Source organism: Amblyomma mixtum, chromosome 9 (assembly GCF_055824585.1).
Source record: "Amblyomma mixtum isolate Tamu chromosome 9, ASM5582458v1, whole genome shotgun sequence".
Classification (NCBI taxonomy): domain Eukaryota; kingdom Metazoa; phylum Arthropoda; class Arachnida; order Ixodida; family Ixodidae; genus Amblyomma; species Amblyomma mixtum.
This window is the reverse complement of record NC_143020.1, coordinates 51,161,309-51,182,933: the sequence shown is the minus strand read 5'-3', so window position 1 is coordinate 51,182,933 and position 21,625 is coordinate 51,161,309. Positions and strand designations below refer to the sequence as shown.

Here is a 21,625-nt window from a genome sequence, read left to right as displayed (position 1 = left end):
GGCGCATAGACTGCAATCAAGAGAAATGAGTGCATTGATGTAGTACATCTAATTGCAACCACACACTCCGTAATCAAAAGCGGGAAGCAATCTGACCGCGTCCGACATACCACAAGCGCGGTCCTCGGAGCACGGCCATCTGCAAAACATGGCCAGGTCTGAGGTAATTCGGGAATCTTGCCGGCTCGCACATAAGGATCCGATACGATCGCAAAGTCGAAATCACCAGCCATCATCTCTGCCACCAGCACTCCGGTTGCTCTACGACAATGATCCAAATTAGCCTGAATAAAATTTACCGAAATATTTTGAGCCATTTCGTAAAATTATGCAATGAAAAATAAAACAACCAAACAGAACCACAATCGAAACATGCTAAGTGGACCGCCCACTGAAGAGTGTGACAAAAAACCAGGTTAATCACTAAAAAGGCCTGTTGAAAAGACCGGAGTGCTGGCACATCAAGCAAGTTGTACTCTAAAGTCCTCAAACAACGATCAAATAGGACCAAAAACCTACCACAAAGAAATCCAAAAACTAACCAGGCAAGTGAAACGAGAGGTCGGGGAAGCCGCAAATGAAAAAGACTTGAAAAAGAAGCAGCAGAATTAAAAACCCTAGATAAAACAAAGAAACAAAAAGAAAAAGAAGGAGAACAAAAAAACATCAGAGCTCCAAAAAAGAACGACCAAAAAAACAAGAGAAGAAGATGAAGACCGAATGGAAAAACCCCACCACTATCAGAAAAACAAACCCAGAAAGAAAGAAGAAGTGCGAAGACTTTACAATACCTAAAAACGCGTCTTAAAACAAACCACTCAAGCAAACCGAAAAAACAGGGGAGCCGTGAACAAAAAAGACTGAGAAAGAGGGCGGCGGTTTGAAAAACCATAAATAAAGCCGAGAAAGAAAAACAAAACGAAAAAGAAAAAATAATCGTCAAAATCCCGAAGATGCACTGTGCAAGAGGAAAAAGAAAAAGACTAAAAACAGACTGAAAAAACCCATTGTCAAAATGACAAATCCCGAAAAAAAGAAGAAGTGAAAAAGCCTCACAGTACCCAAAAAGAAACTCCGAGGCCAACCAGTCAACAAAAACAAAAGGACTGGGAAACAGCAAACGAAAAAGGCTAAGAGAAATAGCAGCGGTATTAAAAACCGTAAACAAAACAAAGAAACGAAAAGAAAACAGAAGTGCCAAAGCATGGCGGTACTTAAAACGAAATTCTGAAAAAAGCCAATCAAGCAAAACAATTCGCGATCCTGAAATCCGCGATCGAAAAGGGCTGAGAAAATTAGCGACAGAATTAAAAAGCGTAAACAAAACAAAAAAAAACAAGAAGAAAAAGAAAAGGAACAGATAAATGCTAGCGGTCCAAAGAGGCAAAACGCATGAATCAAAAGAAAAGGACGAAAAACGAATAGAAAGAACCCACCACCATCAGAATAAAAATTCCAGAAAGAAAGAAGAAGTGCCAAAGCTTCACAGTGCCTAAAAAGAAATTCTAAAGCTTGCCAATCAATCAAAAGAATTGCAAAATATGAGTGACAAAGATTAAAAGAATTAGAGACGGATTTAGAAATCAAAAACAAAACAAATAACGAAGAAAAAGAAAAAGAACAAACAATCGCCAGCACTCCAAAAAGACATGGTATCAGAATCAAAATAAAACGAAGTACAGAGGGGAAAAACCCTCTACCATCAGAAAAATGAAACCAGAAAGAAAGAAGAAGTGCTAACACATTACAGCAAAAAAGACTAAGAAAATTAGCGGTGGATTTAAAAACCAGAAATGAAATAGAGAAATTAGAAGAAGAAGAAAAAGAACGAACAATCGCCAGCACTCCTAAGAGGCGCGGCACTAAAATCAAAAGAAGAAGACGAAAACCGAATGGAAAAACCCATCCACCATCAGAAAGGCAAACCCAGAAAGAAAGAAGAAGTGCTAATGCTTCAGGACTTAAACGCCAGCGCCCAGAGGCGCATCGCCAGCCCCAACTTAAAAGAAAAAGAAGAAGAAAAAGAAAATTCACGGCTCCCCGCCCTCTCGACACCAAGATTCCCTTTTTACCTCTCGCCATAATCAGTTCTGGAACACAGTCTTGCCATTCGCTCGATCAGAATGGGACAAGACCGCGCCCCTGCAGGATGCGACGGGCCCCGACGACCCGCCCTGCAACACTCCGCGCAGGCCAACTCCGCATTACCCGCGCGAACCATGCAAGTCCCCGCAAGATGGTTACGCGCACACTTCGTGCAGGTGGCCCGCTCAGGATGCGCTGACTGCTTACATCCTCGACGCGAATGCCCATAGGTTGCACAAAACGTACACATGGGCACATGTAAGTCCTCTGCTATGAACGCAGAGGACCAACCGAGAGAAACACGCCCCCTTTCAATAAGACGTTTAAAAGCGTCTGGGGCGACCTCTAACACATGAGTCTTAGCTCCATCGCGCTGTCTAAAGGTGTAACGGCGCTTGGTGGCGCGCGGATCAAGGTCAAGTCCCGGGTTCTTTGTATTTAGTTGTTCAATAACAGACCCATCCGCAACATCAGGATCAGCTCCAAAGATCCTAACATGCGGCCTGCGACGTTCGGCCACCCTAACAGACATAACTGCGCGAGTAACCGAGTTGGACTGTACCGCAGTACGCAAATTTTCAAGACTAGACCTATCCTGCGCCAAAACTGTTACCCCGGTCGCCGTGGGCCGCAAAACAACCGGACCAATTCCCGCTTCTTCCGGGTTAATGTTCCGTTTTAGAGATTTAACTAAGTCGCCCGGCGCGACCTGAGACTCCACCGAAGAAGTAAGAAATGCCACGTGATGTGGGACTTGCCGCAAAGGCTGACCGGCGACCGCAGATGACTGCACCGCCTCCACAGTGTCCAACACCGCAGAGGAAGGTGCCCGGCCACGCACCACATCCGCAAAAGACGGCGCCTGAGCTCGGGAGGCCGACGTCTCCAGACGCGCCTCGGCCCTCGCCAGACGCTCGCGCAACATCGCGTTTTCTCGTTGGCCCGCGGCCCACATATCTCGGAGAACTTCCGCTCGACCCCTGGCGTCAGCGGCCAGGGCTCGGAAGTCCGAGCAGTGTTTTGCGATGACGGCCACAAGGTTGACGACCTCAGGCCGCGCATGAGCCACCGATCATTTAAACGAATGATCGACAATGTGCTGCGTGGCCTCAAATGGAAGACCTGTCTTTGTTATCTGGACGACATCGTGGTTTTCTCTCCTGATTTTCCTACCCATCTGCATCGTCTCCGCCAGGTGCTGACCTGCCTTGCTCGTGCCGGCCTTCAACTGAACCTTAAAAAATGTCACTTCGGCGCCCGCCAACTCACCATCCTCGGCCACGTCGTGTGTAAAGATGGGGTCCTCCCCGATCCTGTGAAGCTGCGCGCCGTTGCTGATTTCCCGAAACCGGCCTCTCTCAAAGAGCTGCGCAGCTTCGTGGGCCTATGTTCCTACTTTCGTCGTTTTGTACGTAATTTTGCTACAATCTTTGCCCCACTAACAAAGCTCATGAATGGACCCGCTAACTTGTCCTCTTGGACACCGGCCTGCGACGAGGCCTTCGCGAAGCTCCGCAAAGTTTTGACATCACCGCCCATAATTCGTCATTACGATCCCGATGCTCCAACGGAACTCCACACTGATGCCAGTGGTGTCGGCGTCGGTGCGGTACTCACCCAGCGCAAGCATGGTTTTTCAAAATACGTCGTCGCTTATGCCAGCCGTGCCCTCACGACAGCAGAGTCAAACTACTCCGTTACCGAAAAAGAGTGTTTAGCGATCACCTGGGCGATCACCAAGTTCCGTCCTTACCTGTACGGACGCACGTTCGTCGTTATAAGAGACCACCACGCCCTCTGTTGGCTCGCTACGCTCTAAGATCCGTCGGGCCGTCTCGGACGCTGGGCTTTGCGCCTTCAGGAATATGATATCCGTGTTGTGTACCGCTCGGGCCGCAAGCATTCTGACGCCGACGCTCTCTCTCGGTCGCCGGTGTCCCTGCCTTCCGTTCCCACACCAGACCCTCCCCTGACCACTCTCACAGTCTCAGATATGCCTTCCGAGCAGCGCCGAGATCCTCGGATTTCTGCCCTGTTCAATGTCATCAATGCGCCTACCATGGCTGCATATCCGCGAGCTCTCCGCCGCCAAGCTTCTCATTTCTCCGTCCGGGATGGTCTCCTTTATCGCCGAAACTACAACCCTGACGGCAGAAAATGGTTACTGGTTATCCCAAGCCATCTCCGCTCCGACGTTTGTGCCCATCATCACACTGACCCGCAAAGTGCTCACGCTGGTGTCCTCAAAACATATCACCGGCTTCATCAGCGCTACTACTGGCGTGGAATGTACAATTTTGTCCGCCGCTACATTCGATCGTGCGATGCCTGTCAGCAACTAAAGGATTCACCCTGTCGCTCGGCCGGTCCCCTGCAGCCTTCACCATGTCCCGGTCGCCCCTTTGACCGCATCGGAATTGACCTTTATGGCCCACTTCCCTGCACTCCGGAAGGTAACCGATGAATAATCGTCGCCGTCGGTCACCTGAGCCGTTATGCCGAGACAGCCACCCTCCCCACGGCAACGGTTCGTGACGTCGCTTATTTTATTCTACACCACTTCGTCCTCCGTCACGGCGCACCTCGGGAGCTCTTCAGTGACAGGGGCGCCGTATTTTTGCAAGAGGTGGTTCAAGAGCTCCTCTCAGCATGTCAAATCATACACCGTGTGACTACTGCCTACCATCCGCAAACAAACGGCCTCACGGAGCGTTTCAATCGCACTCTGGGCGACATGCTCGCAATGTACGTTTCGTCTGACCATTCCAACAGGGATCAAGTACTTCCGTTTGTGACTTCTGCCTATAATGCCGCCCATCAAGCGATGACAGGTTTCTCCCCTTTCTTCCTCTTATACGGCCGTGAACCATCCTGTACCATCGACACCATTTTACCCTACCGACACAACTATCTCCGACCTTGCTCACAAGGCTGAAGAGTGCCGTCAACTGGCCCGCACCTTTACCTCCGCCACACAAGGACACCGCAAAGACGTGCACGACAATGCCAGGCCTGCTCCGACGTTCTCCACTGACTCTATTTTGGCTTTCGGTTCCTGCCGACAGCAAGTTCTCCATCAAGTACCATGGCCCTTATCGCGTCAATCAATGCAAGTCTCCTGTCAACTACCGCGTTGAGCCAGTTACAACTTCCTCGGACCACCGCGGTCGTGGTCGCGAGGTCGTCCACGTTAGTCGCCTCAAACCGTATTACAACCCGCCTGTCGTCTCTTCGCCGTAAGTCGCCAGGATGGCTATTCCTTCTCGCCGGGGCCATTGTAAGAAGAAGAAGAGGACGTCTCCGCGGTTCCGCACTTCGTCATCATCGCTGGTGGTCCCGGCGTGAGGCTCGTGCTGGAGCTGCTTCCTTCGGCTGGTTCTGCCGTCTTGCTACGACCTGACCGCTGCGTGCGTTGGTCGCCGTGACCCACTAATAAATCCACTGTTCACTGTGCTCTTTTCGATTCTTGATACTACTTCTCTCATTGCTCCATGCTTCCCTTGACTTTTTTTGCATAGTGTTCCTGTTACTTTCTTGCTTGCCTGCTGCCATGCCTAATGTTCCTGTTACTTGATTGCTTGCCTGTTGTCCATGCCTAGTGTAACCTTGACTTCCTTACTTCTGGAATGGCGAATCAACATCAACTTTGATCAGAAAAATGAACCTGGAAGTCGGGTGGCAGCTCACCGCGGTCCCCATTATTACTTGACGAGCTACTCGACACATGGCAGCAGGTGTTCATTGCAAACCCTGTGTCCCACCTTGAGACTGGGCGCCATACTGTGAACTCGACGTGTGCTTGTGTAAGCCGCAATATGTAGCGGGCTGTAGTTGATTTATGTTTTTACAACAATAAACGCTATCATCGCTTTCGCGCCTCTACCTCAGACACCTCACCCAAGCATTATGTTCAGATCATCTCCGAATTTTGTAGTCACCGTATCTACGTCGCGCACCAGCAAAGCAGCGCTATTAGGCGCCGCGTGGTTCTCTTGAATCCCACAGAGGAAAGGCTGGAGCAGCGAAACATGGCCGAGGAGCGGCCACGTTATCAACGACAGTATCGTAACCTTCACTTGGCTCTAAGTTCAAAGCCCTTGGGCAACAGTCTATGTTCATTCTATTTACAGTTCATGTGCCCCCACGTTGACCTCATCGAGGCTGAAATGGCTTAAACACAGTAATATCGGCTATGTTACTGAAATATTCCTTTACATCTACCAGGTAAAGAAATAGGGCTTTGACATTGAAGCAATGCTCACTTCCCTCTAAAGTTATTACCCCACGTGCTATGTTGCTGTTGAATTTGACATTTTGCTCGGGGTTGAAAGAACTACTGGCTACATCTCTCTGTATCTTTGGTACTAGAAGCGAAAAAAAACCCACAGCGATAAAGGTTGCACCCGGTCGCACGTGGGAAAACAGAGCGGAGGTATACCACCCATAAAGACACATTTTGATTTTATTCGTGATATGCGCTTCTTGCTTTTTACGAGGACGCTCGTTCAGTGTATAAAAGATGAAGCTTTTCGCCAGGGTTTTGAATTCTTGCAGCAGAAGCCATGAACGCAGTATTCTCTTCAGTCATCGTGGCACTTTTCCTCGCTGCCCTTGCAAGTTGCCAAGACTGTGGTAAGATTTTGTTTCCATAGATTGTATTTTGTCCGCATTTGAGAAGAAAGAGGCATTGCACGGGAAAAGTCTTGTAAATTATCAGCACTGAGAAACTTTATCGAAAACTCATCATTCAAGTGCAATGTTTTTTTCTCTTGACCACGATTTTATTTTCTGGCTGAATAATCCACAGAAGATGGACCGCTTGAAAAGCGGAACGCCCTACATCGCTCCTCAAATGCGTGTTTTTGAATTGAATATCAGTCAGGAAAGGTGCAACAATATTCAAAGACCAATGAAAAGTAACATGACTGAGAAGATCAGAGAGACGCAAAATAAATGTTACAGACAACGAATTTGAGCAATCAATGAGCCTAGAATTCATTCCGCTCTGAATATCTCATATAACTATAACCCGATAGAAGTACCAAATATTCAATAATCGGTAATAAGTAAGGAATTAATCGCGTGGTGTTGATGTAATGGTGCTTAGTTTTCCGCTACCTGTATTGCTTGTTACTGTGCATTCTATTGCTGAGTACCGAAACCATCCAAAATACTCTGAGAAATCTTCCACTTGCTAATAGGCGAAGAAAATAAAGAACATAATGCGAAAATATAAAAACAAGACGAGCTTAAATCCCACTTACGCACGAAATCTGCATTTTTGAAGAGATGAAAGAGTTTTCAAGACAAATGCACCATAAAGCGATTTGATGGTGGTGTGTCCTCTCGGAAAGTTGTACGTGTTCTACCACCTAGTTGATGCTTCCGCCACCTGACCACATGGGCCATATTTGAGGATTCACAAACGAAAAACTCGTTCAACCATTTCGACGGTTCGAGTCTCGGCTCCACGGCGTTCATTATCCAGAATCTTGAAAAAGGACAAGCTCTGCTGAAAACGTCTAACCGAAATAATTCTCTTCGTAAACGAAGCGTTTCTTAACCTCAGATATATGTATGTATACGTAATAACAAATTATGCAGACGCACACTCTAAAAGGTAACAGGAGTTTACTGATCATGGGAAGTAGCGGGTCCAGTTGGTTCATTTTTCTACTTACAACAGTGCCAGGGACAGGACTGTGTCTGTGTGTTTCTCGATTTTGTCCTGTCCCTGCGCACTGTTTTAAGTGGAAAAAAGTTTACTGATATTTCGACTGGATAGCACGCATATTTATTGTTTCATACCAGTATATGTAGGGGTTGAGAAAAGCCTGCTAAAATGGACCCGCCGTAGTACCTCAAATGAAATCCTAAAGTAAAAAATGCTGTAAATATTGTACGCGGGCTTTTTCAGCGCCGAATGAGTCATAACCGACAAGGATGTACGGTAGCCGCACTCTGGGCACGCCACAAAACACTGGAAAGGATACACGCACTGCACAATGCACAAATAACACTTGCTGTTCGAGTGCAGTTTATGGCAGGTTTACCGTCCAGGGCACTTCGAACAGAGGCTGGGGTAGTTGCTGGCACCACAAATACGCTCTCCCCGTCACCCTCCAGTCGAGCAGCCTCTGAGAGAGTAAGCATGGAGGCTGACACAGAACACGCAGCCGGGAGAAAACTTCGTACCTTAGACATGCGTCCCAGCCTTGGGACTGCCTCATACCTCTTCAGTTAGATGCGTATCATTATCATTACGAGGAGCATCGTGTTTTCGTCCAAACGGTGTTCCGAGGTGTTCATCTGTGTACCAAAGCTGAAAACCAAGCCTTAAAATTCTTCTCTTACTTCGACACCGTTACCTTTTTCACCGCCTCCACACGCTCTAAAGGATCACATGTCGTCACTTTGTTAGCCCTTTAACAAATCTTCTCATGGGAACACTTTTTTACACTCGCCACCGTCACCACCGTATGCTCAGCGCCGACGCCTTTCCAATGCGGCGTTGAAGGAGCGCCTTTGGCTTTCGTTTGCCGCTTTTCCTGTCCAGTTTCTCCTTCATAGCGCTACCGATAATCCTCCATCCCCGTTGCTGCTCATTCCTTTACATTTTTTCTCCGTCGTCTGCGTACTCCGTTCCTCCCTTGTGCTTTTCTCCACGTTTTCCGCTCATAGTATGTTTCCGCTTTACAGTTCTGTGCACGTCTGGATCATTTAAAAAAGCTAATCTGCACCACTGTAGCGTCCTAACCCTGCTAGAAAACTACAATAATTGTCACTTCATCTATATATATATATATATATATATATATATATATATATATATATATATATATATATATATATATATATATATATATATATATATATATATATATGTATACGCGTATATGCACACTAAAGCATAGTGTAGGATATGTGTAGCTCAATATGAACAGCTGACACCTACAAGGAATCCCCGGACCGCCGCAAATCTCTTGGCGCAGCCATACCCGAGGAGTCCCAGAATACAGAACGCCAGTTTTGGGAAGTATGTGAATGATGCTCAGGTATTTAGGTAGATATGCGCTCCACCAACTCAGTAGTCTTTTTGCATTTGAAAATGTTTAAAAAATTTCGTGCTCTACAAAGTTTGCTCTACTTAGCTGATTGTGCGAGTTTTCATTTGTTTACAGAAAAGTACAACGCAAAGCTTGATCTAATTCCAAAAAAAATTATGAATTTCTTCTTTCAGAGGACCCTCCAAAATGCACCTATCCAGACGGTATGTGTTTGAGTTTTATATCTCTCTGCTATATGGTTTCTGTGTTAGAATTCTCTCTACTTTCTCGAGCTAATCAATGTTGCTCAGGTCATACAGAATATCAATGTGCAAAACAAGAAGTACACTGGCACTTTGGGAGCGTGTGTGTGGAGAGGATGGGGAAGAAATTCTACCATTACTTCATATAAAGGGGTTGAAGACGAAGCACAAACTCGCTTATCGAACCTAGAATGCTAAATAAGAAGTGTGGAAAGCAGAAGGCGGCCACTCCTTGCACACAAGCATGTGCAAACCTGTGCAGAATTCATGATTAACAGTTTTCATGGAATGTTTTCAGCAAACAAACATGTCGGCACAATCAGCTAATATTACAACCTCGGATAATTGGTTGGTTGACAGGCTTGGGAGTTTAAAATCCCGAAAAAACAAGGATGTACATATTATATACTAAACAAATACTATACATACTACGTAGATTACTTTATACTGTACATTTTATGCGCCATTTAAAATTCTTGCCTGTTTCTAGTTACGTATTCAGGCAAGTTTGCAATAGGCGATTTCTAAACCGTATCATAGAATTCTTCATATGCAATGCTCGCTCTGCGGATACCTAGCTAACCACCGAAAAGCGCAAGAAACTTTTGCGCACTTTAAGTTTTGCATCCCAATGTCGTTTGTTGATACTTGTCGCCGAATAAAAAGCAGGTTCTACTAAAACAATCAAGCCAAAACAATGTTTAGGAAATAGGGGGTCTCCTTAGCTTCATAAAATGTACAAAATATTTGATTGCAGCGCTAAATTGATCATTTCGAGCTGCCTTTAATTATGCAGAATATAATTAATCCTGCCTAATTAATCCTGCTGAAGTATTAAACTGTATAGCATTAGTGGGAAGTAACAGAGTGAATTACAAACGACAAATCAAAAGGCAATTATAAATTTTTAACCAATAACATGATACCACTATACAGAAGCAGTGGCACACCACTGCAATAAGCATGGACTCTCTTTCTTAAGGGCCTTACCATGGAAGATGTAGAGCGGGATCAGGAAAGAAATATGTGTGTGAGCGTTCATGACAAAGTTGTGGAGTTATGCCGAGATCTTGGTGGCTCTTCCATGCAGGTTGCGAGGAACCTCAAAGAGTTGGACCATGCAAGGCACTTGAGCCGAAGTACTATTTCAACTCTACGACCAGGAAATGCGAGCCCTTCAAATGGGGAGGATGCTGCCCAAACTGCAACAATTTCCAAGACCACGAGGAATGCGAAAGAAACTGCCTGTGAAATTAATAACATGCAGCTCGCAGTTTGCTCTCTGTGATCCGCGTAGGCCAAAAACACAGACAGCATGAAGAAATAAAAGTTTCAAAAAAAAGGTTTTCATTGAATGTTTACGAGGGGGTACCCAAAAGAAACCGGACTAAATTTTTTGGTCAGCAAAGGTTCTGTGGTACCGCGTTTTGCCACTAGGAGCGCATAGAACGAACATTCCAGAGTCAGTAAGCCGAGTGCCGTCGTTGAAGGAGGTCAGACTAGTTTAGGCAGAGTTTTAGAGTGACGACTGTTTTGTGTGAATGTCGTTTTTGCAGTGGCTGATTTTCGTGAACAGCTGGCGCTGGTGAAATTCTGTTTTTTGCTTGGAAAAAGTTGAATGGAAACTCTTGAAATATTAAGAAAGACGTACAAGGACGATGCTATGGGGACAACTCAAGTGTTCCTGAATCGAACCCTGAATCAAAGCAACAATCATGCCAATGGAAACCTTCAAAGTCACCTCGCCTCAAGAAAGCTCGTCAGGTGAAACCAAACCTCAAAACAATGCTGATTTGTTTTTTCGACGTGAGAGGAGTCGTCCATTGAGAATTTGTTCCGCACGGTCAGACAGTTAGCCAGGCTTTCTACTTAGATATTTCGAAAAGATTGGGCAACAGTGTGCGGTGGAAGCGGCCAGATTTGTGGCGGTCGGGTGACTGGTTTTTCCATCATGGCAATGCCCCTGCTCACACAGCCCTATCTCTACGACAATTTTGTACCAAAAATGGCATGACCCCTATTCCTCAACCCTCATACTCTCCCGACCTTGCCCCGTGCTACTTTCCTTGTTTCCTAGAATGAAAAAAATAGGTGAATAGAAAGCATTTCGCTGGTGGTGCTGAGGTGTAGAAAAAAACGACGGAGGCACTGTCAAGCATCACAAAAGAAGAATTTAAACAATGTTTTGAAAAATGGAATGAAAGATTCGACAAGCGTATCATTGCAAGTGGGGATTACTTTGAAGGAGTTTGAAGGTCTGTGCTTATATTGTGAACAAATAACTTCAAACAAAAATAAGTCCGGTTTCTTTTGGGTACCCCCTCGTAGTTGCAGCGCGATGTCAATGTGCCACGCTGGTGATTTATTAGGCGCAGTACCAAACATCTGACTGTCATTCTACATTCGAGGTGGTGTGGAAAGCTGCCAGTGACGAATGCCCTTCATTAAGAATTTTAAGGAAGGGGCGTCCATAAGATTACATGTTGACGATACAAAATATCCTTACGAAAGGTGTATGCGGCCTATCATCTGTACTATTATGAAAACCACATCTTCCATTGTGCCCAGTCCGCTTTAGTACTGAACAGTGCACCAGATGAAGCACACATGCTTGGACAGCGGTGCTGGTTAAGCACACATTCAACAGGAAACCTCCACCAATGGGCGTCCTCTCATTTTGATAGCCTTTCATTCCAGTGAAGACCAGGGGAATAACAGCGTTGTCGCTATGTGAAACACAGCTCTCTCCTTGACCCTTTGTGTAGCTGCGATATCATCTCTATATCTTTACCACGGCGGACTACAGCTGCAGGCGAGGGTTAGAGTTGCGGTTCGGGCACTGCTTGACGAATTCGCGGACAAGTCGACACCCGTTCCACCAGGAGAGGAGTGCCGTCGGGTGTTAAATTTCGGTGATAAGAGAAAGTGGAAGGCTGGGTTCGGATACTTTCTATACAACCTCAACAGAAACTGGGAGAGTCTCTTCGCCGCACTCGTTGCAATTTCAAGATGGCTCTCATTCCATACAGCCATTAGAGGAAGGGTGGCCCTTGCCATGTACGCGGTGTCCTGATAACTTTTGCACGACGACACACCACCGAACTTATGGACATGGCGCCACGTGAAGATTGTGGGGACGCACTCGCTCCCTGTGGTTCGCTATCCTGCATTGCATCAGAACTGTGGTTAGCTGCCCCGCAAGGCACCCTCCTCAGTTGTGTTACTGTTGTGTCGCTGCGACGCGGGCGCCCTCCCCTGTTAGTTAAACAGGGGACGGCGCCCGCGTCGCAGCGACACCAGCGCCACGGATGGCGTTTTGCTGCGCGTGCGCGGGGGAGAGACTGCTCTCTTCTGCTCGGCATCGGGGAATTACGCGGACGTGCCGCGCGCCGCTCCACTCTTCGCCGCGGTCGCCTCGTGTAGGAACATACTCCCGCTAGCTCTCCCGTCCGGCCTCGGAGTTTTCCCCTTTGCAATAGCGTGGGCGAATGTTCACTCCAAATCGTGCTGGTGAATCGGTCATCCTCGATTCCTCAATGTATTTTGTTGTAGCAATAAATGCCTTTTTTGTGCCAGCCAGTGTGTCGTTCCTTTGTTCTGCCAGAGCAAGGCGCGCCGCAGTTGGCGTGCGCTCGGTAGAGCTCGGACCACGGGGTGCGGTCCGCGCGGTTTTGAACTGTGTAAGCGGCGGTTAAACGGGGAGAGCGTATTTATCTCCCCAATTTAAAGCCCCAAAAGATCCACCGGAAATGGACCCTTTTGTGCTCAAACGTCAGGGCGACCTCATTTAGGGGCTGCCGTCGGGAGATTTTTGAGGCCACTTTCTCGCAGCCGGCGTTTCCCTCGATCAAGCGAATGCGTCGGGTCGGCAGCTGAATGAGGGCGGTGTTTTTGGACAGATTACTCGCCGAAATTGGGCAGCCGCATCTGCTGGCTCCTGCTCTACATCGCCGTCGGGCACCGGACGACGGAGCCCCGCCCTGCCCCTAGTGAGAGCGCGAGGACGCTTCCCGTGACAAAATATTGCATGCTGCGAGTGAGCGAGACATGACGCTGAGGAGCGGCGGCGACGATGCGCGGGAGCGTGGGCACGGAGAATTTTTTGCGAAAGCAACACTACACGAGTCAGCGAGTAATTTCGCGGAGCGGACGCAAGGCCATACTGCGCATGCGCGAGTATGGCGCACAGCTGGCGAACGCCGCCGTCGCCGCGCTCGCTAGTTGCCCACTCGCAGTAGCGGCGCATAGCTAGTGTGCCGGGACGCCGCCGCGGGCGCGCGCTCTCCGCTGTCTCTCTCTCTCTCTCCTCGTTGCTTTCGCAATCCTCCAGGTTTAACCAGAGCTAAACCACTGCCACTGCCAAGCGAGCGCCAGCTATGACGGTACTGAGAGCGGAGCGCTGTTTTATTTTGTGGAGTCATATATCGGCTGTCCCAGCTACACTTGGTCTTTTAGAGCTTCGCGTTTGAACTTTGCGCGGGATAAAAGTTAAGCGAATTCCTATCATGGGCGCTGAAGTAGCACCACTGTGAAGGAGTATATTTTCAATTCCGCGCGGTTTCTTGTAGAGCTTTTAAATAAAGCTACACGGACGGTGCTTTGTTGAAAGCACGTCAGCCAACTCTTTTGCAAGCTAATGTACATTATCCTAAATAAATGTTTTTCCGTAGCCAACATTTAAATAGCTAGCAAGGTCGGTTAAGCTAATTAACCATCTATGCACAATGTAAAAAATATTGGACGGCACATTCACACTCCGCCTTAAGGTCATTCCCTAGTATACGTCAACCGATACCTGTGAACCCACATACGCTTCCTGGCACAGTGGTACAGCGGTTAAACACTGTAGTTAAGCGCTGCACTGGGATGGCAGGTGCTTCAACCGGCGGGGCTAGTGTGGCCTAGGTTGCTTTGCCCAAGTGACCAATCATTAACTTAGCGGCCACCTGCTGGGCGGGCAGGTTGTTATAACGTCGCAAGGTCACGTAACCTAAGTGGCCTACCTGCTTTCGAGGGTGGTATTTGGGGACCACCTGCCCGACCGGTGCTTTTGATTTTTCACTCGCCACGCCAAAAAGCCCTTACGATAGGGCACCCCTTCATGCACATACTTATTGGCGCGTCTAGCGGTATTTTTGTGGTTCTTGGCAAGGGTGCCTGCTAAGATTGTGTAGCCAAACGACTTGGAACACCACTCAAGAATACATGATGAAATATCTTAATGCCGCAAAATCCCGCCCATTTAGGTAGTAGCAGCTGCAGCAGCTGTGACATAGCTGTCTGCGGGGCCGCGGCACAAAGGTCGCATTGCGTGAAAGTCATGAATATCGCTGACATGGAACTTTAGGCTGTACACGTGGGAGGGTTGCAAGAAGCAGCACAGTCGTGCAGCGGACATTCGAGATAATGGTCGGAATGTTCTTCCCCTAACGAACATCATGACAAGGTGATTATTGCATAACGACCGATATTTCTTATGAAAAAGAACTGATTCTGGCCATGAGAAAACAGAAACAGAGTAGCCATACAATGATCAGGCAGTCTTTCCAAAAGGATACTCGACAACGAACCATACTGATACTATCAATCAGATGATTTAGAAAGGCGCAGAGTATAACCAAACACTATATATAGCGTTCATTGATTACGCGAAAGCTTTTGACTCAGCGGAAACCTCAGCAGTCATGCAGACACTGCGAAGTCCCGATGTAGAAGAGTCTTATGCCAAAAATAACGAATCTACAGCTCCCGTATTTATTAGTGAAGTTACTAATGAAATTCCAATGAAGAAGGGTGTGAGGCCATTCACCGCCTGTTTACGGAGTATGTTCCGAGGCATGTATTGGAAACTGTTGGGGATAACAGATAATGGAAGGTACCTAAGCAATTTACGATTCACTAGTGATATTGCCTGCTAAGTCCCTTAGGAGATGAGCTGCAAAACACGATCAATGAGATCGACAGGCAGAGCAGAACTGTAGGCCTTAAAATTAACATGCAGAAAACCAAAGTAATGTACAACAGTTTCGCAAGGGACAGCAGTTAACAAATGGTAGCGTGGTGCTGGAAGTGGTTAGGCAATACGTCTACTTAGCAGGTAGAGGCACTCAACCGGATCATGAGAGGAAAGTAACTAGAAGAATAACAATGGGGTGGAGCACACATGGCAGAATTTCTCAGATCATGAGAGGCAGTTTACCAATATCCCTCAAGAGAAAAGTATACAACAGATGTATCTTGCCGGCACTCACCTATGGGCCAAAAACGTGGAGCGTAACGAAACGAGTTCAGCTTAAGTTAAGAACAGAGCAGCGCTGCGGGAAGTAAAATTGTCGGTGTACCGTTAAGAGATCGGAAGCGGTCGGAATGGATGAGGGAGCAACAAGCGCTAATGATATCCTAGTCGAAATCTAAAGGAAGAAATGGACTTGGGCGAGGCATGTAATGCGAAGGCAGGATAACCGCTGGTCCTTAAGGGTAACGGAGTGTATTCCAAGAGAAGGCAAGCGTAGCAGGGGGTGGCAGAAAGTTAGGTGGAAAGATGAGATTAAGAAGTTTGTGGGGATACGATGCTGCAGTTGGCGAAGGGCAGGGTTAATTGGAGAGACATGAAAGAGGGCTTTGCCCTGGAGTGAGCGTAGTCAGGCTGATGATGATGATGATGATATTGTAATTCAGGTAAAGCTATCAGATAACAGCCTCGAAAAGAGTACGAAGATGACAGGATACGGCGAGCCGCGTTTATCGGTGGATTGGGAGGGTGATGGGGATCTGCAGTAACTGGAACGCGGTCAGTGTCAAGAGGAGGGCTTTCACAGCAACCAAGACGGGAGTCCGCCACCAGGAAAATGCCGGACGAGAGTCCATGGGTCGAGTCGGCCAGATTCAGAAATGACAGTGACACAATGTTCCCTTTGACGGTAGCCACGGTATGGGCCAGTGCAGCTTTGGGGGTCAGCAGAAGATCGGCAAGTGGTGCAAGTACGCTGCCCTCATTGCGCATAGACGGCGGGAGAAGCAGGGAAAGAAAGATGTGGCTCAGGATTGGAGAGAAACTTGGTTGGGAGAACGGAATTGGGGCGAAGAGGACAAGAGTGCGGGGTCGGTGATTGGATGATCGGGGTGCTGCACCTCTTGCGAGCAATCAATAAGAAATGATTGTTCTGTTAGTTTTGCGTAAATACCAATAGAAAGCATCACCATAAGCTACCACCACTAAGTTGCTTATAACAGATAAATATTGGACTGAAAGCAGACACAGCCCTGCATGCAATTATAGAGAAGCCGCCAGTCCCACAGGAAAGACCTTTGCTTGAACCACTAAAATAAGCAATTACAGAATAAATGAATTGTTTGTTTAAATGGACCACGGAGTATCGTTTTGAAGTTACCTTGTTATAAGCTGTCTGCTATTCTGTTAAGTCTCTCACGAGCAAAAAATAGGTTGTCACTCCAGGCTTCAATATGTAGCCTGATATTCAGTAACTGCGCGAAAAAACACACGACAGAGGAAGGGGCACACGCACCAGCGCATACACTTCCAACTTTTATTCGAAAGGTGTTAAATCTTTTTATACCCTCTACCCCCACCACCTAGCAAAAGCACAAAAGAAAACCGAAAAAATTCTCAGCGTAGAATCTCACATTCACTGCTCGATATTATCCAGGTGCCGAAACATAGGCAGAGGCAAAGAAACAGCGAAAAGATTCCCCATTCCATCAACTGGTAAAAAAAGAGGTGGTTAGATGAAAATCAATAACAGCCACGAAGCTAAAACCAAAGTTCAAACAATGAAAGAGAAGATAATGCCAACAAGAAACACGGTAAAATGGTGAGGGTGCAACCATAAATACCGAAGATAAAACGAATGACGTGAAAGAAACAACGAGAACAAGTGTAAAGACGAAATGGTGGGCGCAGGGCTAAAAATGACGGTGCGAATCTGTACCTTCTAAAAATGAGATTTTATTATCAGAAAGCGGAATGGACGGTGTGCTCGCACATTCTTTGCGAAAGAGTGCATGACAAAGTGCGAGCACGGCCTTAATCCTACTTCAACACACTCTCGGGATGTGCATCGGACATCGCCCTCATCATCACTTTTTCATCTGCGGCGCGAACATATGAGTTCACCATAATCTCGGTCGATGCTAAACCGGAGTGGATGAACGTTGCCATGCTTTTCGATGACAATGGATGACATGCTTTTCGATGACAGGCTAAGGGAACGCTTGCGCAGGTAGACTGTGTTTATGTACTGAAATCCATACCAATTATTTCACGATTCTTTAGATTATTTCGCCCATTGTGCGTTTTCATTGGACAGTTATTTATATAATGTTCCTGTTAATATCCTTCCTTGCCTGTTGTCCATCTCTAGTGTTTTGTTTGCTTTTCCGTACCGATCCTTATGATTCGTATGTTAGCCAAAGCGAACACACAGCACGCGCAGCGATGGCAATGCCGCCGCTGACCAGAATGTTCATCTTCGTTTTACAATACATAAAAAGGAACTCAGCAGCCACCAAAACCGAGGAGCAAGGGGATATGTTTCTATTTTTTCTTGGTGGTGTTAATCGATAGCAGATTATTAGTGTAATTATTTTATCACGTAATGATAAATTATTAGAAAACAAAAGAAAAAAAACGAGCACATGCCGCTGGTGGGATCCGAAGTCGTGACCTTAAATTTTTCGTTTTCGCGCTATAACAACTAAGCTAAGGCGACCGCTGTGCAATCTTCTGCTTGCAAGGATATTTCCATTGCCTGCAACCTGGCAGTGACAGTGTTTATCAATGCAGCCTTTAACAATAGCAGGGGAAATAGTAGGTGTATGCATTAACTTAGCGAGTGCTTCGGTTTTTGCAGTCTTGATGCCTTAAGTAGCATAAGAGGGTTCTCGCTAAGCTGGTGCCGTTACGTTCGATGATGTTTTAAGTCACACTCCGGACAATATAGGATGTACTACACTCGCCGTATATGGAGGAGGGTGGAGCTTGTGAAGACCCTCAAGGTTAGTTACAGGGAACATAGATACCCTCGAAAGCGGATGGAAAAGCCGTCACCGTAACTCAGTTCGGAGAATACCGGACGTGGAATTGGAACGTTATTGGTTCGGATCCCACTAGCGGAATGCTTGTTTTTTCTCCTGTGTTCTAGTCACATATCTTGAATGATTAGATAATTACAATCTCCCATTGATTCACATCAAAAAATGGAGACATTCCTGTGTGCTGCCAGGTGTGAGTGGCGGTTGGCGTCTTTCACAGAAGTAAGGCTTGGGTTTCTTCCATGTGACTGGCGTATTTAATTCGAAAAATTGCTTACCCTTCATAGGTTGGCAGCGTAAGCTGAGTAGTTGAATAAAATTTATATTGTTTACGCATACTGCAATCTGCAAAATTTCAATGATATTATTACGCAGGAATCGTGAATGTTACGAATTGTAAGCATGTATGAAACAATTTACTTTAAGCCACCCTTCTAAAATACCGCATCAGCGGTGTTTGCAGCAGTCCCAGGGACTGACTGTTAGTGGTTCTGTCGACCTCATCCGCGAGCACCGGCCACTCCTCGATTCGACCAGTGCATGCACCTTTTATATGGAGTCCTCGACCCCTCGGCCCCACATGCACTCGTCATTGGCACGTCGTTTCCGCTTTCTATCGCGAGCGCGGCGAATAGTAGCAGTATCGTGTGTTGTAGCTTCATTAATGCTGGACGACCATAGGCATGCTTCGCGTAATCCTGTCGTAATACTGTGGGACCCTGTGGGATCGACAATCCTGCGGCATCGACAAAGACTACCTGCTGTTGTCCGCACGTCCGAGTACAATGGCGCAGCAGTCGTCACTTCCTGTCGCTGTCTCAGCTCCTCACTATGTGCACAGCAGCTAAGCATTAGTGAAGAAAATTGTAGAAACAGCTATCGCTATTAAAGCCTAATTTAATGTCAAGAAGTCAAGGCGTTTTAGAGCCAATAAGAAATGGTTTCGTTTGGTTTATGGGGTTTAGCGTCCCAAAGCGACTCAGGCTATGAGAGACCCCGTAGTGGAGGGCTCCGAAAATTTTGACCACCTGGGGTTCTTTAACGTGCACTGACATCGCACAGTACACGGCCCACTAGAATATCGCTTCCAGCGAAAATCGACTGCCGCGGCCGGTAAAGAACCCGCGTCTATCGGCTCAGCAGCCGAGCGCCGTAACCGCTGAGCCATCGTGGCGGCTCAATAACAAATGAAGATAACAAAAACTTGCAATTGAAAATAAAAAAAAAACAGGCCCGTAACAACTTCTTTTTAAAAATGTCGCTTTTATTTATCTTCTTTGACAACACTTAACCACGCATCATGTTCTGCGCAAAAGAGCACTGCATGCACACGCTGCGATGTTGTTACGCAGAGTTGAAAACAGTCCTGAGCCCAGTGCGAAAGAAACACATAACACTGATATTTTAGTCACGAGGCTCATTTCAATCAATCAGTCAATCAATCAATCAATCAATCAATCAATCAATCAATCAATCAATCAATCAGTTTATTCTGCACTGCAAAGATATTTTACAGATTCAGGCCTGCCGAAACCTCATTGGGCTTCTATGGCAGCGCCTGGCAGGTAGCGGCAAGTCGCGTGCGACGCTTTACAAAATAAGAATAGCAGAAAGCAACAGAAAAATAGGAACAGCAATAAAACGTTCAAACACATCACACTTCACAGTTAACTGGAAAAAACGCTGAATACACTAAACTACATCAACCACAGATGTATATCATACAATGTAGGAGATGAAAGTCCAGGAATATGACCATGAAAGGAACGACGAGAGAAAACAGGCGATAAATTATAATATAAACTATAATGAAAAGCAAAGTAAATTTACAATTTGAAATAATCGCTTCCACCAGAGCTTAGTTGAGGGATTCATACATGAAACCACAGAGCACATGGCAACGCAGGTCTTTATTTTCTGCAACATAACCGTCACCGTGCAGCTCACATCTAACGTGCAGAGCAGACGCATATTAATTTTTCTACCACTGAGGCCGTTAATGGCTGCATGTAGAGGCCATCTATTGTGCTTCATACTATTTACAGAAATTTTCTCGAGTAACATTCGTGATTCGATCAGTGTGAACTAATAGAATATTGAAACTGGAAATTGGTTTTGAACAAAGGAATTGACGCAGAACCTGTCTGACATAACCGAACTGCGGCGTAAGGGAAGAGATAAAGAAGGGAGTGAAATAACAAAATAGATAGTGCTTTAGCTTTGTTTAAACCGAGATAGAAGGCGGAGCATCACGATGCTTTAGCCTGGCAAAGCCTTGTTTTTCTGTTCGTTGACCGTTTCTTTCGCATTTTGGAGCTAAACCATCGTGAAGCTACCGCTTCTCAGTGGGTTTAGCCAAAGCTAAAGCGAGGTTAACTATTTTAAACTATCTCGTTGTTTTACTAATGAACACACTTCTAACGTGAAGCAATGCCTTTTATTGTTGATGATTCTTGGTGACAGCCAAGATTAAATTGTGGTTGTCGGTAAAGACCTTTGTCTTGGTGGAAATCTTCGAAACATTAAGCGAGGCTTGGATTGGTTCTCTCCGTAAGACGAGATCCCTTATTATTTTTATTTCTTGATAGGTTGCCCCAACCTAATGTATGTATGACGAGATCAAAGTAAGTACTACATTGAGTTGTATGCTTTGGTTCAAACTGGGTCAGTTCTAGGCTAAAACGCTTATTTAGCTTAGATGGGGCCAGACAAGGGCAAGTGCCCGTTGTATCTACAGCCTACACTGCAAACCGAAAAACACCCGGATAGGAGTAAATGGCTCATCGCGTAGCGCACTCCCGAAAAGGGGTTTTTATACTCCTCAGAATAGGAGTATATCGTCTACTCCTCTGCTTGAAGGGATACTTTCGGAGTGCTAGAAGGAGTAAAGTGTTACCGCTCTGCAGACGGGAGTTTATTTAGGAGTAAAGTTGTGATCACAAAGGAGTTAGCATGGCAATTAATAGAAGTATTATATACTCCTTTGCAGCTACTTTTATAGTACATTTCAGGAGTACGTGCCTGTTTCTTTTAAGTAGTTTTGACAGGAAATTTTTGGAGAAATTTTTCTTACTATAGGGTTACATTTATGATTCCCAGATGAGTATATTACTTCACTTGATGCGGAATCCGATTTGAAATAAAGTATTCGTATGGAAGGCTCATTTTAGAGCTTGATAT

At 46.2% G+C, this 21,625-nt stretch overlaps 1 protein-coding gene across 1 annotated transcript; it reads left to right on the top strand.

Moving 5' to 3' along the window:
• The first annotated feature begins 6,647 nt into the window (after window positions 1-6,647).
• Window positions 6,648-10,645, top strand: LOC149328964 (kunitz-like toxin PcKuz1). Its single transcript, XM_089560251.1, has 3 exons — window positions 6,648-6,717; window positions 9,326-9,355; window positions 10,485-10,645. Exons 1-3 carry the CDS (start codon window positions 6,648-6,650, stop codon window positions 10,643-10,645), a joined length of 261 nt encoding a protein of 86 aa, XP_089416377.1.
• Window positions 10,646-21,625: the final 10,980 nt, after the last annotated feature.

Bases quoted from the DNA above. Each gene is read 5' to 3' on its own strand.
- LOC149328964 (XM_089560251.1), top strand. From the start codon at position 6,648: ATGAACGCAGTATTCTCTTCAGTCATCGTGGCACTTTTCCTCGCTGCC. The intron at 6,718-9,325 runs GTAAGATTTTGT...TTCTTCTTTCAG, and splicing joins TGCAAGTTGCCAAGACTGTG to AGGACCCTCCAAAATGCACC. The intron at 9,356-10,484 runs GTATGTGTTTGA...TCTTCCATGCAG, and splicing joins AAAATGCACCTATCCAGACG to GTTGCGAGGAACCTCAAAGA.